General features: G+C 39.3%; 1 protein-coding gene across 1 annotated transcript in view; it reads left to right on the forward strand.

The window, feature by feature from the left end:
- LOC147019828 (complement C3-like) overlaps positions 1 to 16,803 on the forward strand; it is a 143,730-nt gene extending 126,927 nt beyond the window's left edge. Inside the window, exons 25-31 of the mRNA XM_085894594.1 lie at positions 1,987 to 2,056; positions 3,700 to 3,833; positions 4,368 to 4,443; positions 5,882 to 6,038; positions 6,166 to 6,252; positions 11,144 to 11,318; positions 16,357 to 16,803. Coding sequence (XP_085750720.1) covers positions 1,987 to 2,056; positions 3,700 to 3,833; positions 4,368 to 4,443; positions 5,882 to 6,038; positions 6,166 to 6,252; positions 11,144 to 11,318; positions 16,357 to 16,532 — 875 coding nt within the window. The 3' untranslated portion in view covers positions 16,533 to 16,803. The remainder of the gene's footprint in view (positions 1 to 1,986; positions 2,057 to 3,699; positions 3,834 to 4,367; positions 4,444 to 5,881; positions 6,039 to 6,165; positions 6,253 to 11,143; positions 11,319 to 16,356) is intronic.
- Positions 16,804 to 17,870: the final 1,067 nt, after the last annotated feature.

Raw genomic sequence — 17,870 nt, forward strand, 5'->3', positions numbered from 1 at the left:
AACCTGGAAATAATGAACGAATCCCTCTCAATTTGGTGCAGCATTGCAACAGTCTTGCAGTTAAAATAATTATCCAGGGAAACTTAAAAAAAAAAAGCTACAGGACACAGAAACTACTTCCATCTTCTCTCAACCACCTCTGTTTTCATTCAAACCAGACATAACTTTGTGAAAGTTTCTGGTTAAAGGTGCACTATCTTCTAATCTACCACCAGAAACATCAAAATGCCAGTGCAGTCATTGCAATACTGCGACTTCATCAACACCACGACATCAATATCAGAACCAAAGCAATATCCTGCATCAATATCCAGGATAATTTTACCTGTATCACCTGTAATGTAATATATGGTACTGTTTCATGCTTACTTTGCAATAAGCTTTACATCGGTAAAACCAAACAGCGGCTTGGAGGCGGTTTTAACGAACACCTCTACGATGTCAGAACCAACAATGATGATGTTCGTAAACCAGTTTCTCATCACTTTTACCGGGCAGGACATGCTATTCATAATATGTCTGGTTGTGGTTAGGAAGCTTTTCCCCATGGAAACAATGACTCCTGGAAACTCAAAGAACAATATTTCTTCCATGAATTTGGAACATCAGTACCAAACAGCTTGAATGAAAAAGTTTCCTTCTGCAAGTCACTGTGCCCATTCAGGCTCATCCTTCACCCCTCCCATTCCCACCTCTCCCCTCCATCACAGAGAATGGCTACATTTGGGGGGGGGGGGGAACAAACATTAATTGAGGTAAGAATAATATGGAGCGTGTGGTTGGAGTAGGTTAGAATTACTTTTGTATGGTATTGGGGATCTGGCAGGTGTAAATTGTATGTGATATGTGTACTGAGGGGCTAGTGATTGTCAACAATAGAGCAGAATAGGGAATAGTAAAGCCTCTTGTATAGGTAAGGTCAGGTGGAGGACTTGTGCACAAAGGCACCCAGACAGCTCTCCGCACATTTAAACAGACATTATCATGGGCTGTTTGGCTGGCAGAGTGCAAGCCATAATGATAAAGTGAGTTGGAGAGGGGCAGATCATTTTTGTGAGGGGCTGTCCCACAGGGCGAGGTTGCCCAGAAGATGGCACCACTCACAAACACCAATGGCCAATGATGGCACCAACCGCATGCTGGAAAGGCGGTTGGTGTGGTGAGCAAAGGCCCAATCCGAGGATGTGCGGAAAATATGAACTTTCAGTGTAAGAGAGAAAACATCTCTTTCTCTGCTTGGCCATATCCCCATCGCCATTCTCTTGCCCAAAGCTGCACATTGTCCTGCGCCACGCTCATCATCATCTAGTCCCGAAACTCATCCTGCATCCGCGACCAGCTCATGCCCACCTCGCCTATGTTTCCTTCATGCTTTGAGTCTGGTATTTTGGTACCTTAGTGGTGTATAGTTTTTTTGTGCAATAGGTTTGCGTCTCACCCTCCCTATTTGTCTCTCATTGTGCACCATATCTTTCCGGATATTATTGCCTTGTCCATCCCCACGTCTGTATCATTTTCATAGTAAACTATACTTTTGTTAAAGAATGTCTTTCCTCTTTTTTTTGTTCCTGCACATGAACTGCCACCAGTTTTAGCTTGCATTTGGGCAATTGTTGGTGGAGGTATTACAATTTGAATGCTGGAACTTTAAACACTGTTTCAGCCACTTGCAGGGGTTGTAAAGTCCCCGGCTCAGAAGTCCTGCATCAGCATGGCATCCGACATGGCATTTCTCTCAATCCAAATTATTTTTGTTCAACACGATGTTAGTCGAATGATTGTTTTCTTTGTCAAATGTAGCTCCAATGACTTGTTTTGAACATTTCAGGATCTCACTCCTATCTGTTTCATTATACAATATTTTCCTCATTGTTTGCACATGACTGTATGTGCAACAACAATAGTAACAGCTGTAACAATGATAAGGTGTCAAATGAATGTGTGTGTCATGGTGTGTGAGTGCTTTGATGCATTTTATGCCTACAGGAAATCTTGTTGCAGAGACGATTCGAAATACACTTGAAAAAAACTTTCCAAGACGCCTTCAAATGCCGAGGTTCGTGCATTCAATAAGCGTTGGATTGTTCATATTCTTATCTGAACTCTTGGCTCACGATTCAGGGAATCCAAGTTCAAATCTTCTGCCTTGTCGATTAATGCCCTTGTAAACATATCCTGATGTTTATTAATGTCTTGTTCTTCAATGTGCTGTATATTGAAGCTTCGATAGGAGTCATCAATCAATGAAACAAAAATCATTGTTCTTCATCATATCACAAGGGAGGAGCAGGGCTTGAACATGATGCAACTTGTAATGTAATTGTATCCTGGCCAAATTCAAAAAAATCTTTCCTTCACCTGCATGGTGCAATCAGTAACACCGCTTGGACATTAACCTTGAACAGCCTTTATCAACCATCTAAAAAAGATATTTTATCATGGCTTGTCCCTTTTTCAAATAAGCCTAACCTCTTTAACTGCCCCACCTGCCATCCCACCATCCCCCCACCCAAGCCCACCACAATCCCTCCTCCTTCAGGGTTTCTAGTTTTCCCTCCTTGGAGTCTTCTTCTATATCCATGTTGTCCACCACAAGCATCCTCTCCTACCCTTCATTCCTCCCTGTACCTATTGTGTGTTGGCCCCCTCTAACTTGGCTTTCAACTCTGCTGTTGGTGTTTCCCCCTCTCTCTGATGTTCCTTTTCCGTGCGTTTCTACTGTTCCTTGTGCATCCTGTTACGTCCTGATCAATTCTGTGTGCTCGCACTTCTACGAGCCTTGACTGTGTATACAAAAGAAAAAAAGTCCAAAGAGCAAACTTTGGACATGCAGCAATAGTTTCCTACATTGGAGTGGCGATTTTCCAGGATTGTACCCAATAGCCAAGAAAACTGCTTCGGCAGCACCAACGCATTGCATAACTTTTGGTAAAAAAAATTATACAGGAAGTTGGGCTGAGCAGACTTTAAATTAAGTTCCCTTGAAAACAATTATAACTTTATTACTAGCTGAAGATATGCAATGGTGTTTTATGCTAATTCTGTTATCTAATCTGAAATGCTTACAGAACTCCATTTAGTAATCCTGATACTTCCACACTAAATGTCTTTTGCACCATGCTTTCGTACAAAAATGACAAAATTAAGTTTTCCACAAAAGTCTTCCAATAAATTCCAATTTAATTTGAATTTACGATCGTAAATCACTTTGAAATTGATGAATAAACATGAGAATGGTGCAATTCAAGGAGGTTTTATTTTTAGCTCAATTGGAACATAGTTCCGGGAAGCTTATGGGATGGCGCATCGTCCGTCTGTCCATCTGTCCACAAATATTTTCAACTTCTTCTCTGAAACTACACACACGATTTCGATAAAACTTTACCACAACGTTCATCACCGTGTATGCACTAAAGTTTATTCATGACATGAAAAAAATGGGGCCCTAAGGTCTATGGGGGTTGCCCCCCAAAATAGGTATTTGCTTTATTCTTAGAAACTAGACATGCAATTCTGATGAAACTTGACCACAACCTTCATCACACGTGACGTACCAAAGTTTGGTCACAGAATTTAAAAAAAATCGGGGTCTGAGGGGGTCTATTTTTTGAATGAAATTTTGTTTACATAATGCATGAAACCATTTACAAGTCAAAAGGAAAACACAATTGTGATTCATTCATTGTTTGACAATTGCAGGTGTTCTGGAGAGCAGAACATGATGAACATGTCTATGACTGTCATGGTCGCAAGGTATCTGACCCCAAATGATCATTGGAGTCTAGTAGCTGATTATTACGCTGAGGATCGTGCTCGTGAAATCATCAGTTCAGGTATGAAAACTTGGTGAAGAGTTGTCTTCTTTTTTTTTAAGGTATTTGAAAAGGATCTATAATGAATGTGGTTATCTGACAACTTGTTATTGAGCTTTCTAGATTTGGTTTGCTTCCCAACCCAAGTATAAAATCTGACTGGTACTTCACAGGCAGCTTTGCATCAATGAGTGCATAATCCATCAAGTATGACATTTAGCTGTGGATCTGTCTGCTAGCATTTCATGCTGCTGGACATTAAATATCCAAAGGTGTCTTTCTACAATGAGTAGGTGAGCTATCACCCTAACTCTGACCAACTTCCAAGTTCTTGCACTGATAGGATGTACAAACTGCAACCCTTGACTTGCGGTTCTCACATCATACCACCGACCATGGACTAATTAACTTGTGTGACATGACTGATGTTTTTCTTTATACCAAAAAATGTTTTGTTCTCCCCCCCCACCCCCCACCCCCTAAGTAATTGTTCATTTTAATTTTGTTGCATCATATTTGGTATTTCGGCTGACAATTGATGCACTCTCATTGCAGGGTTCACCTCACAGCTCCATTACCGAAAATCAGATTATTCGTACGGAGCTTGGATGAACCAACATAGCAGCACGTGGTAAGCATAATGCTCCAACAGAATATCGCTCTGTTGTAGCATGTTGAAAAAATATTTTGCTGCAGTATAATAATCAAAATGGCTATTAGGGAAACTTGAGGCACATTGTAAAGAAGTATTCCAAGGAAATTTCTGAAAACACAATACAAACACTGTTCCATGATATTAGAAGTTTAATTTTTATACATCGTTAAAAACGTGTGCCACTAGAACAGCACTCAGAAGAGCGGATACCTCGTCCATGCTGATTTGTTTAGGTTTTGTGTCCCACTGATAGGCCGGATCTGCGTCCGGACCTGAACCATAACATAATCGGCTTATTTTTGTCACCTAACCAATTCATCCACCTAGTTTTGTCATAACCCGTCCACAACTTTTTGAAATATCATGCTATATATCGTTTTTGGTCCTGTCTGTCAATGATGAAGAATCACTTTTAAAATTCTAGTATCTGAATCCAGATCCGGATCTTCACCAAAATCAAATCAATTCATCCTTGTCACATGACACGCCCAACCCGCCTGCCAAGTTTCGTTCAAATCCGTCCATATTTTTTTTTGAGATATCCTGCTCACAGAAAAAGAAGCGGGTAAAAACATAACCTCCATCCACCCTCTATGGCGGAGCTAATAATAACAAAAATGTCACAGCCAAAAAAATTTGAAACCGAAATGGAAGCACATCTTCAAATGCTGTTTACACCCACCCACCCCTTGTAATCATGTAAATTAAATTTGGCATCAAAAATGTCGACTTCATAAATTTTATAACTAAATAGGAGTAGTTCAAATTTGATTTGGACTTTTTCATCTCTTTTACTCTCTATTCGTCTCTTTCGTTATCTGTCATGCCTGGTGTTGGCTTAATGGTTAGGGTGGTGGGCTTGGGATCCTAGGAGCCTGAGTTCAAATCCCACTCTGCTGTTGAATTAATACCAGGTGGGGTTGACTCTGCCTGTCATCCTTCTGAGGTTGGCAAAATGAGTGCTCGCATGCTGGTATCCTGTGTCGGAGTGGCGACCCGTCCAGGATTGTACCCAACAGCCAAGGAGACTGCTTCGGCAGCACCAACGCTCTGCACAGAGTATGGTCCCAATGGATGGATGGATGTTATCTGTCTGTCTCAGGATAAGTGAATTCTTGCAGAAATTTTTCTCAAAGGGTCACTTGGCTGCGCCTGGATAGGGTAGTGGAGAAGTGGCTGAAATCCGAATCTGATCCAGGTTCCTCATGATGACTCCATCTTTGCTCTTTACTTCTTCTGGTTCCTTCTTGGTCTTCCATTTCTCTGTTTATAACTAAAAGGGGTCTTTATGTGTGTTGTGTTTGCATGCACGGACATTGTTCACATGGTTTTGAGTACCTTACACATCAACTTTGCTCTTTACTCAAGTGCCTTTTGTTTTTCTTTTGCTGCATTTCCTCCCATGAACCCCTAGGCTTACAGCTTTTGTGGCAAAAGTATTCTCACAGGCAAAGCAGCTGGTTTTTATTCCGGTTTCTGAAATCTGTGGCTCAGTACGTTGGCTTATGAGAAAGCAAAATGGAAATGGTTCATTCCATGAAGGTGCACCCATCGTCCACAAATACATGACGGTAAATGAATCGTACTGTCCTATCATCCCAAGTATCAGTGGTCTATGATACAAATTACCATAGACATATCATTGTGCAGTTTACAAGTAAACCTGTCAACTTAACGAATTTTTTTTTTCTTGGACAGGGTCAGGTGACTGGCAAAGTGGCACTTACTTCATTTGTTTTCATCGCTATGCTTGAAGTTCGAGAAACTTGTATTAACCACGTCGAGGTGAGTTCTGTTCCTGGTTTCATTTGAACTCGGTCTTTGATTTGTTTTAAAAAAGGAGTCAGTTGATTTTGAAATCTCATGAAAACGTCCACTGTTTTATCACCGCAGAATGTACACGAGACGTGTAAGGATCATCCTTTTAAAGGAGCACATTTAACAATAATTGTTATCGTTCAATATGTTTAATGCCATGTTGCATTTATCAGGTCAGATGGGCTCTGTTGTGGTTCATTATTTACGCCCGACCACAACCACACCTCCTGGTATATGAGCATTGCGGCAGTGGCAATGTGCTCATGTGGCAAACAGCAATTTTTGATCACAGATCATGCAACCTCTGTGATATGGGACGTGATTTGTGCCTCACTGCTCCATCAAGCGAGGAGATGTAAAACAGTATTAAACCAACCAGGTTTGCAGGATCAAAAGTAAATGATGATGTGGTATGTGGTCCTGTTGAGCTCATAACAACAACAAAACTAAGCTGGGCGACTCCACTGTCCTTTACTTGTGACATTTTAATCCTTAGTCTTTAAAATCGACTTGAGTATGCTCGATTGAAGCCATCCGGGTCAGATGCGAAGCAGTGTGCGTGCACACATGGCGTTTGATGCCATCTTGCATTTATCGGGTCAGAAGAGCTCTGTTTTGGTTTATTATTATGCCTGACCACAAGCACACCTCCTGGTTTATGGGAAGAGAGGCAGAGGCAATGTGATAGTGTGGCAGAGGAATATATAAAATATATATATATATATATATATATATATATATATATATATATATATATATATATATATATATATATAGTCGAAAAAAATAGAATGTTGCTCCACAAGCTTAAAATGATTCTAATATGATCCAATAACGCGCATAATTTTTTTTTTAGCTTGATCGGAGGTGATTTAGAGGTCGCTCCATATGATGACTTTTAGTCTCATGACTTGAAAAAATTAGGGTATGGTCAGCTACGATTACGGGTACTTCTGGATGTCCGAGACAGAAATGGAGTGCATTTTCGAACTCTATGGGGTCGATTTACTCTAAGAAATGACAGCACCGACATTAAATTCACTACCATTTCGAAAATATGACCTAAAACAAGATTTATCATTACTGGAGTTGAGTAACTAATCCTACTCATTTTGATATTTTCTAATCTATAATTAATTTGTTGTCCGTCTCAACATTTCTTAGAGTAAATCGACCCCACTGAGTTCGAAAATGCAGTCCATTTTCACCGAGGCAGTTTAGAAGTGTACTGATTCACATCTCACCATACCCTAATTGAATATAACTAGTGCATGCCCGTAGGTGCGTGCCCATAGGTGCAAACAAAACAAAACAAAAAACTTTCAAACCACATGCCAGAAACAACTACACAGGCCGTTCCTTTGCTCTCACATGCCCGTACGTGCGTGGCCGTACATGCAAAAAGAAAAAATTTCAAACCGCGTGCCAGGAAGAACAACCACACAGGCCGTTCCTTAGCTCTCGTAAATGACGACTGGATTGGGGCATTGTGTTTAAGAAAGTACAGAAATCGAGAAAGAAAGAATACAGTGAGTCGATAAATCAAGAAAAAAAATCGAGAAAGAATACAGTAATCGTCACTGACTGGATTGGGGTATTGGGTTTAAGAAAATCGAGAAAGTACAGAAAAGTGAAGTCCTCACTGTCCGGAAGTTCACATATGGCAGTTACGATTATTCACAATTTAGTTTTAATGGTCAATTATTCAATTAGCGCCAACGTATTTTGCCTTTTATCGCAAGGAAAAACACAAAGAGAAGAGGAAAGAGGAGAAAAAAAACGTGCAAAAAATAATTTACTTCCTGCTTCGGAGCATACCAGCACTCTGATGTTACCCAAATTTATGCACCGTCTAATATGAAAACGATCATAACTTGGGGCATTGTGTTTATCTATAAATGTGCATAACTAATCGAGAAATTATTAGAATACACGAAAAAAAAACGTGCAAAAAAATAATTTACTTCCTGCTTCGGAGTATACCAGCACTCTGATGTTACCGAAATTTATGCACCGTCTAATATGAAAACGATCATAACTTGGGGCATTGTGTTTATCTCTAAATGCGCATAACTAATCGAGAAATTATTAGAATACACGAAGTCATCATTATCCGGAAGCCCGTACGTTGTAACCCGTAATGGGGAACGCGGCTGCCCGTAAATAAAAAAAAAAAATTCATAAATAAATATTCAAACCGCGAGCAACAAACAACAACCACACAGGCCGTTTCATCGCTCTCGTGTGCCCGTACGTGGGTGGTGCGGAAGTTCGCATATAAAAGTTACGATGACTCGCAATTTAGGTTTTAATGGCCAATTATTCAATTTGCGCCAACGTATTTTGCCTTTTCGCAATGTCCTCGCAAGGAAAAACAAAAAGAGAAGAGAGAAAAAAAATTACTTCCTGGTTCGGAGCATACCAGCACTCTGATGTTACCGAAATTTATGCACCGTCTCATATGAAAACGATCATAACTTGCGGCATTGTGTTTATCTATAAATGCGCATAAGAAATCGAGAAATTATTAGAATACACGAAGTCATCACTCTCCGGATGTACGTACGTTGTAACCCGTAATGGGGAACGCGGCTGAGCTTCCCTTCCCCATCGGCCACGCCCACGCAACAACGTGTATTGTCATTGGTTTGGTAAATAAATGGCCATAACTTGGGAAGCACTTGTCCGATTAATATCAAACCTTGAAAAGGCACATCCTCAGGTCCCCAGCAATATATCTGGCAAGTTGCAATTAGATCGGACCAGTGGTTGTCGAGAAACAGCGGTCACACACACACACACACACACACACACACACACACACACACACACACACACACACACACACACACACACACACACACACACACACACACACACACACACACACACACACACACACACACACACACACATACACACACACAGATTGCTGGAATTACAGATAGATAATAACTAAATAAATAACTTACATATTTTTCGTGAATCATTGAATCTAAAACACTGGATGTTGGGCCGGCTAGAAATAAGTTCAGGCGGGAGTGGAGACAGCAATAGAGGCGGAGATGATAGTGGTATTTGGTAAATGAGACGAAATATTCTAATAGTTTGTAATTCCATTAATTGAAAAATTAGGGGATGGTGAGATGCGAATCCTTACACTTCTGAACTTCCGAGGTGAAAATGGACTGCTTTTTCGAACTCAGTGGGGTCGATTTACTCTAAGAAATGTTTATACGGACAACAAATGAATTATAGATTAGAAAATATCGAAATGAGTCGGATTAGTTACTCAACTCCAGTAATGATAAATCTTGTTTTCGGTCATATTTTCGAAATGGTAGTGAATTCAACTTTGGTGTAGTCATTTCTTTGAGTCAATCGACCCCATCGAGTTTGAAAATGCACTCCATTTCTGTCTCGGATATCCAGAAGTACCCGTAATCGTACCTGACCATACCCTAATTTAACCAACTCATGAAACTAAAAGTGGTCATATGGAGCGACCTCTAAATCACCTCTGATCAACTTAAAAAAAATTTATGCATGTTATTGAATCATAGTGGAATAATTTAAGGCTTGTGGAGACATCTGAATTTTATTTTATTTTTTTGCTGTTTTTGGACCACCCTAATATACATTGTATATGTGTGTGTATATATATATATATATATATATATATATGTATATATGTATATATATATATATATATATATATATATATATATATATATATATATATATATATATATATATATATATATATATATATATATGTATATATGTATATATATATATATATATATATATATATTAGTAGGATATATCAGAGGGGGAGAAAGATCGCAGCATCCAGGGGGCATTGAAAGTGTAAGGGAGTGGGTGGATGGTTTCGGTGGGAACAGAGAGGGATGGTTTGGGTGCATGAGCTTCTGAGACAAACTAGTACAGACATAATGCTTTGTCTTAAGGAGAGGCTACATAGTGACTGTTTCTGGTGTCGGGCAGAAAGGAGCAGCACACACCTGAGACAAATTTAATCAGTGCCACCAACTTGTCGAGGAAGGATAGAATAGGGAACCTAACCTTAAGTGCCCCAATATAGATAGATTGCTCATATAACCTCATATAATATAACGATCCCTATTTTCTCAAATTTGATGAAGAACTAGTAGAGCCTACCCGTTGCTTCGCTGACTGACCAATTAGTTGTTGTGTTTGACAAAAATTTTGCGTGAGAACTTCAAGAAAAGGACAACATTTACCCATACATAGAGTGCTTTAAACCCTCACCCTCTCCCCCCCAACCTCCCTGTCACCGTCTTTGTGTCCCCCCCCCCTTTTTGCCCCCGTTTGTCCTAATGTATTCCCACTAGAAATGTCTTGCACATGATGACAGGCTTTGACAGGCCTCTCCGCTTTTTTTTTTAAGTGGGGGGGGGGGGTGGAGAAGGGAAGAAGGACAAATTTACTTGTGCAAAGGGTGCTTTCACCTCAGCATTTACCATGTAAAAAAGGAGATTGTAATACCTTCTGCCACCACCACCAGGTGGTGCTACACAGTACACGTTTACATAGAGAATTCACGCACCCCACCCCCACTCTCCCACGTGAGGCCACAACCACATAGCCTATGGTACCTCACCCACAAAGTTGTATTTGTTCCCCGAGTTTGAAATTTGTAACTTAAAAAGATGTTGCCATGCATAAGGAACAAAGAAATTTTCCACAGAGAGAGACAATGGCAAATATATATATATATATATATATATACACACATATATATGTATTTATAATTGGTGAATATTTTTAAATAAATGGCTGTTCCATGTCACATGTTCACTTTGTTTTTGTCTAGGGATTCACACCTGCAGTGGAAAGGGCACATAATTATTTAACAAGCCATGCAAAAGACAACCTGGATGGTTTTCCATTGGCCATCACTGCATATGCCCTTAGTTTGTGGAATACAAGTGATGAAGTAGCAAAATTTACAATGCAAAGGTTGAATACTTCAGGAACACAAACTGAAGGTTTGTTTCTTTTTATCATTTTTCAAACACCATCCTTTATCATTTTCCATTCTAAACAGGTGCAAACGTAATCGGTATTATTAAATCTCCAAACATTGTGGCAGAAGATCATGTATGTTCTGTTTACTTTAACAATTCCTTGTTGTCTTATCAAAAAGGTAAAATTTTTAATATCCAGGAGCACCTATCAATACATCATCTCAAAAAATAAGATGAAACTCATAAAAGTTTCCTTCCATGAACATTGGGAAAAGTGACACTTGTATCAACATATTGCTGTGATTTTCTTTTTACATTGAAGTAAAGCCAGCAGTGGAGCTTGTACATAAATCATATCTATAACATAGACATAAGTTGATATCAGTGTAACTGATTGTGAATCTCAGGGACTAAAAAAACACCTGCCCAACAGGTGGTCTTGTTCCAAGCATGCAACACGTTCTTCTGACACCTACCTTTATTTTGGCAGTGCATTGATCGCTTCTCAAAATAAAATCAACCTGGATTACAAATGTGAAGCAAAAACAAGCCTAATGCTTATGATGTGTGACCCTTCTGTATTTTCACACTAATCAGCCTTAAAAAATTTGGGCTAAAACTGAAATTATGGACCAAAACCTTCATTTATTATACAATTTGCTCATCCCTTTATTTGGGTGGTGTATAGGCGACAGACCGCTTCCACATAGAACGGTTAGTGGATAGGGTAGTGGAGAAGCGACTGAAACCCGAATCCTATCCAGGTCCAAGATGGACCAGAAAATAAGTGATTTACCCATATACTTAGCTTCAGCATGGGGGATTCCAATGATTCCAATGTGCAGGAGAGTAGAACTCCATCAAGCTATGGATGAAGGCCTTGTTGGTGGATAACAGTTCAGGTGTGTCAAGGAAGGACTTTGTTCAATGGCTGCTGGCTTTGGAGGCAAACTTTTAAATGTGCTTTGCCCAAGAAAGATCATGGCTGGTAGTGAGACACAGGAGTTTGAATGACTGAACTTCCTCAAGAGAATTGTTAAGAAAGTAGATACGAGGGTTTCCCAGACTATCCTTTCGGAAATAGATTGTGAGAATTGTGAGAATTGTCGAACATGTCCCCAATCATTTCTTGGACATGCACTTACCGATCTTGTTCAAACTTGGCACACAGATAAGGAATGACGGCTTACATATGCCTATCATTTTCTTTCGAAATCAGATCCAAGATGGCCGAGTGGCAGCCATTTTGTGACTTAAACGTGTCCCCAACTATTTCTCGGACATTTCATGGTCCGATTTTGTTCAAACATGGCACAAGCACAGTACATGATGGCAAACACTTGCGTCTAATTTGCAATCTGATCAAAGATGGCTGACTGGTGGCTATTTTAGTTGTAAATAAATATGGGCTCGCCATTTAACTCCGTACAGCAAAATTACTAAAACAATGGGGGCTATGACATTTTGTGTCTTTTTTTCCTTGTTAATCTGCATAATGAAAGGTGAACTCTCCTCTTTTCCCAACATGACTTTCCAAAGCAGACATAAGAGTGAATAGATGGGACCACGTCGTGCACATCTGCTTGTGCAAAGTGTGAGACGATATAAAACCCTTACCACAATCTTTAACACTTCTCCTTCATGCTAGCTTGAAAAAACTCCCCACAGCGCTCCTGGAAAATATGAAAGGTTTTTCACATGATCCATCATTCCTTCTAACCTCATTTGGTTGTTTTTTTTTGGAGATTTCATCTTTACATGTAATTTTATGTAAAAACAAGGATAAATGTGTCAAGAGCAGCGTCCTAAAGGTTTTGTCGGCTAAAAAAAAAAAAACTTAAAAAAAAACAACTTCCGATATTTCGTCATGTGCCTTGATTAAGCCAATAGCGAAACCCGTCATAATGTATTTACAATATATCATGTATTTACGAAATAATGTATTTACGGAATTACAATACGATAAATGGAATAATCTTTAAATAGTAACGTGAACTTTTTGAAACTTTAAAGCAAATGTCCGAATATATTTAAAAGTTCATGATAGATGCTCTCAAAAGGCACCGTCTATGTGAGGATGTGTACATGTGCTCAGTATTTAAGGCCCAGTCACACCTTGACGTTTTAGCCAGGAATGGCAACGTATAAAAATGCACGTAAAACGTTGGCGTACGCTGAAGTTTTGAGGTTTTTTTTAAAGTTTTGGTCGTATTGATAACGTGTTGGTCGTATGCATAACGTATTAGTAACGGGCACAGAACGTTTCGTTTTGTTAAAGATAACTTATACCAACGAATGCTTAGCCTGTTGTCGACGTTCACAAACTATGCCCAACGATAGTTTAACTTAGTCATAGTGCGCTGCACGTATCGCCAACGAACTTGTGGCGTTCTCTGTTAAAAACCTGCCGCTCGCCGATTTAAATCATAACCGCCTGAAAATTGGAAGTGTCAACATCGCAGTCACACCTTGACGATTTAGCCAGCGTATGCCGACCTATGAAAATGTGTCTAAAACGCTGGGACACGTCGAATACGGTATGGGAAAGTTGTGTATACGTTAGGAGCACGATGAAAAACAATGAAGTACGCTGGCATATTACATGGTACGTCTAGTACGTCGTGAAATTTCAAGCATGTTGAAAATTTTACGACGTACTCGACGTATGGTTCACAAGTTCCGCATACGCTGGCATCAGTTCTCGGCACACTCCGCAATCGTTTACACAAGTCGGCCACACGTTACTTGTAAGTTATTCATAAGTTGAAACACGTCGAGGTAATGTTTAGCATACCCGAAACTTAATTTTTAACCTACGAGTAACGTGCTTTGAACCTATTAGTAGCGTGCTTTGAACCTATGAGTAGCGTGCTTTGAACCTATGTGTAACGTATCTCAAACGCACATTGGCATATGTAGACGAATTTGATTGACGTTTTCCGGACGACCACAGAACTTACTGAACGTGTTTCTAACTTACAGCTACCGTATAATGGCGTATTGGCAGCGTTTAAGGGAATTGGTATATACAAATGGGCTTCACAAGAGGAACCCGTCAGTGTTCCAGACTCCATGTTGAGTATATGTCAGTGGCAGTAGTAGTAGTAGTAGTAGTAGTTCGAGAGAATTTAGTGATGTCGATGTTAGTAGTAGTAGTAGTAGCAGTAGTAGTAGTTCGAGAGAATTTAGTGATGTCAATGTTAGTAGTAGTAGTAGCAGTAGTAGTAGTTCGAGAGAATTTAGTGATGTCGATGTTAGTAGAAGTAGTATTAGTAGTAGCAGTAGTAGTAGTAGTAGTTCGAGAGAATTTAGTGACGTCGATGTTAGTAGTAGTAGTAGTAGTGGTTCGAGAGAATTTAGTGATGTCGATGTTATTAGAAGTAGTAGTAGTAGTCCGAGAGAATTTAGTGATGTCGATGTTGGTAGTAGTAACAGTAGTTTGAGAGAATTTAATGATGTTGATGTTATTAGTAGTAGTAGTAGTAGAAGTTCGAGAGAATTTAGTGATGTCGATGTTGATAGTAGTCGTAGTAGTAGTAGTACTTTCAAGTAACGTGTTGCAAAGTGTGAACAACGTTCGTGTAGCGTGCTTACAAAACGTTACTCGTAGGTTAGAAATAAGTTTCGGGTACGCTAAACATTACCTCGACGTGTTTCGACTTCTGAGTATCTTACAAGTAACGTGTGTCAACGATCGCATCACGTGCCTACAACTTATGGCCAGCGCAGCGGAACATGTGAGTCGTACGCCGGCATACGTCGTAAAATTTCAAGCATGAAAAAATTTGAGGAAAACCCAAAAGTTCAACGTTTAAAGCCAGCGTACTACCACTAATGGCAGTGTTTTTCAGCATGGTCTTAACATATACAAAACGTACCCATAACGTATTGGACGTGTACCAGCGTTTTACACAAATTTTCCAAAAATCGGCATAAGCTGGCTAAAACGTCAAGGTGTGACTGGGCCTTTAAGGAGATCCGGATCTTGTATATACAAAAGCCGAGTCCGAGAGATTAGGGTTTTGTCTTCACAAGAAGAAGAAGAAGAAGAAGAAGAAGAAGAAGAAGAACAACGCCGAGCTCTCTATGAGCAGCGTTCTCTACATGCTGAAGATGATGCTAAAGAGATGCTGCTAAAAATATTGTTTTTCTGACTTCGATATAATGCGTCGTGGCTATAGAGCTGAGTTAACTCCAATTCCACTGGCGCATGGGCTAACACCTGAGGCTTGAAGCCTGAGGCCTATGTGCCTTCACATAATGGTGAATGTATGATTTTTTTTAGCTCACCTGGAACATAGTTCCAGGGAGCTTATGGGATGGCGCGTCGTCAATCCGTTCGTAAACTCTTGCAACCTATTCTCTGAAACTACACACATGATTTTGATGAAACTTGACTACAACCTTCATGGCACAGTATGTACCAAAGTTTGTTAATGGTATTAAAAAAAAAGCGGAGTCTGAAGAGATATATGGGAGGGGTTGATCCCCAAAATATCTATTTGCTTTCTTCTCCAAAGGTACACACTCAATACAGGGAAGCTTGACCACATTCATCACCCGTGATGTACCAAAGTTTGGTCATGGCATTGAATTTTTTTTAGCCATTTCCCCCCAAAAATAGGTATTTACTTTCTTCTGCATTACATATTTTGTGGTCATCCACTCCGACCAGTGGTTCCCCCGTTAAGTGATCCAGCTGCTATCAGATGAGCATGCAGGGGTTTTGCCCCTATTTTTTTCAGCTAACAATTGTGGGTGGAGTCAGGTCAGCTGTCCAACCAATGGGGTGGAGGCAGTCTGTCCATACATACATACATACATACAAACTTATAGTCCAAAAACGAATCTGTTTTTAAATATATAGAGATATTCATAGAAAATGTACAAATACAGTATATGGGATTTGAGCCTAAGCTCTGATTGTCATGAGGCATTGGTTCAGATATGAAGAAAAAAATATGCCAGCCATTTTTTTTTTTTTGAACAAAATGAAGGAAATGATTATATTTATTGCCATTTGTTGCGAATTTTTATTTTGGTGAATTGTTCCTTTTAGAATTTATACATTGGGGCTCAAACAGAGGGAAAGCTGCAGCAGTGGAGAGCACAGCCTATGGGCTTCTGGCAGCTATTCAACATGAGGAGGGTGAAATTGCAGAGAAAGCAGCCAACTGGCTTAGCCTGCAGTCAACAGGTTTTGGTGGTTATTTCCAGTCCACACAGGTACAATAAAATACATACGTGCACTTTAAGCCAGTATTCTGTTGTAACTTGTGGGAGAACTTCACAAAGCTAAGCCCATTGAAATATAATACTACAATATTTCAGTTATGTTGACATTTACATTTCCAATGCTCTTTCATAAAACACAGAAATTCCTTTAAACGGGTACAACCTGCAGGACTAAGTTGCAGTTTTTGTCATATTATTGTAAAATGCAAGTTCACTTTTTGTATTCATACGAAAGTACATTCATTAAAAATATATTTGTGTTCTAAACTTACTTTGGCATTGCTCTGCTGGTGTTGTCTATTAAGACCACAAGTAGAAATATGGCATGTCAGTCATCCTTCTGGATCCACATTTGCTCACCCATCCAATTCTGATCAGTGTTGAACAGTTTTTGTTCATCATATGAATTCTTTAGTTTTGAAACAATCGATTAATTTTATATCGATGAAACTAATCGAAAATAAAATGTATGAGTGAGGATGGATGTAGCGGTTCAAGGGGAATATGGGAAGAGCTTCGGTGCAAAATGCTGTATAATGCCATTTTGATCATTTTGAGAAAATCAGCATAATTTAGCCACAGCCGTATGAAAACTGTTATCAAATCAAAAGAGAGTTCCTTATTTTAGAAAACTAACACAGATAATAATTGGTCAAAAAAATTTAAATCTGACTTTATTATTTTTTTCTGATTTAGCAAAATATATATCCCTTCTTGGGCAAAATGTTCTATATCCATTGGCTTTTTCGTTAAAATGCGTTATATCCATCATTCACACTGTCGAGTTTCAAAAGTCATGCTTATGTTCTGCTAAACCAATCATTTATTGAGTTAGATTGGATTATTAACATGACTAGTACAACAACCAGATGAAATTATTAGCAATAACCCTTTAGCTGCAAAATACAGTACGCATTGTGAAAATCCCTCCCAAAATTACAAAAAAATGTCATCTACCAACTACTGCTGAGGTACCCTGACTTCAAAACACTGTCATTGATTGCCTACTAATAGTACTACACCAAGTGGTAATGAGTCCATCGTAAAGTATTTACTACTTATCTGCATTGGACTGTTGTGCAAAAAGCAATGTATCAAATCACAAAAATCGCTAGATTGACTAAATTGCTGCTGAGGAGGAGCACTGATGCCACTGACTTCAAACACTGTTATAGATAGTCTACTACTATAAGTTAGAGGGATTATGTCCCTAAAATCAAAATTAACCCATTGGCTGCCAAGGACTATTTTGCAAAAGCAACATACTGAAATCCGAAAAATCATCACATTTACTTAATTGCTGCCGAGAATCGGAGAAATACTGATATCATACACTTT

Source organism: Eptatretus burgeri, chromosome 9 (assembly GCF_056783735.1).
Source record: "Eptatretus burgeri isolate ZD-2024b chromosome 9, Ebu_testis_v1, whole genome shotgun sequence".
Classification (NCBI taxonomy): Eukaryota; Metazoa; Chordata; class Myxini; order Myxiniformes; family Myxinidae; genus Eptatretus; species Eptatretus burgeri.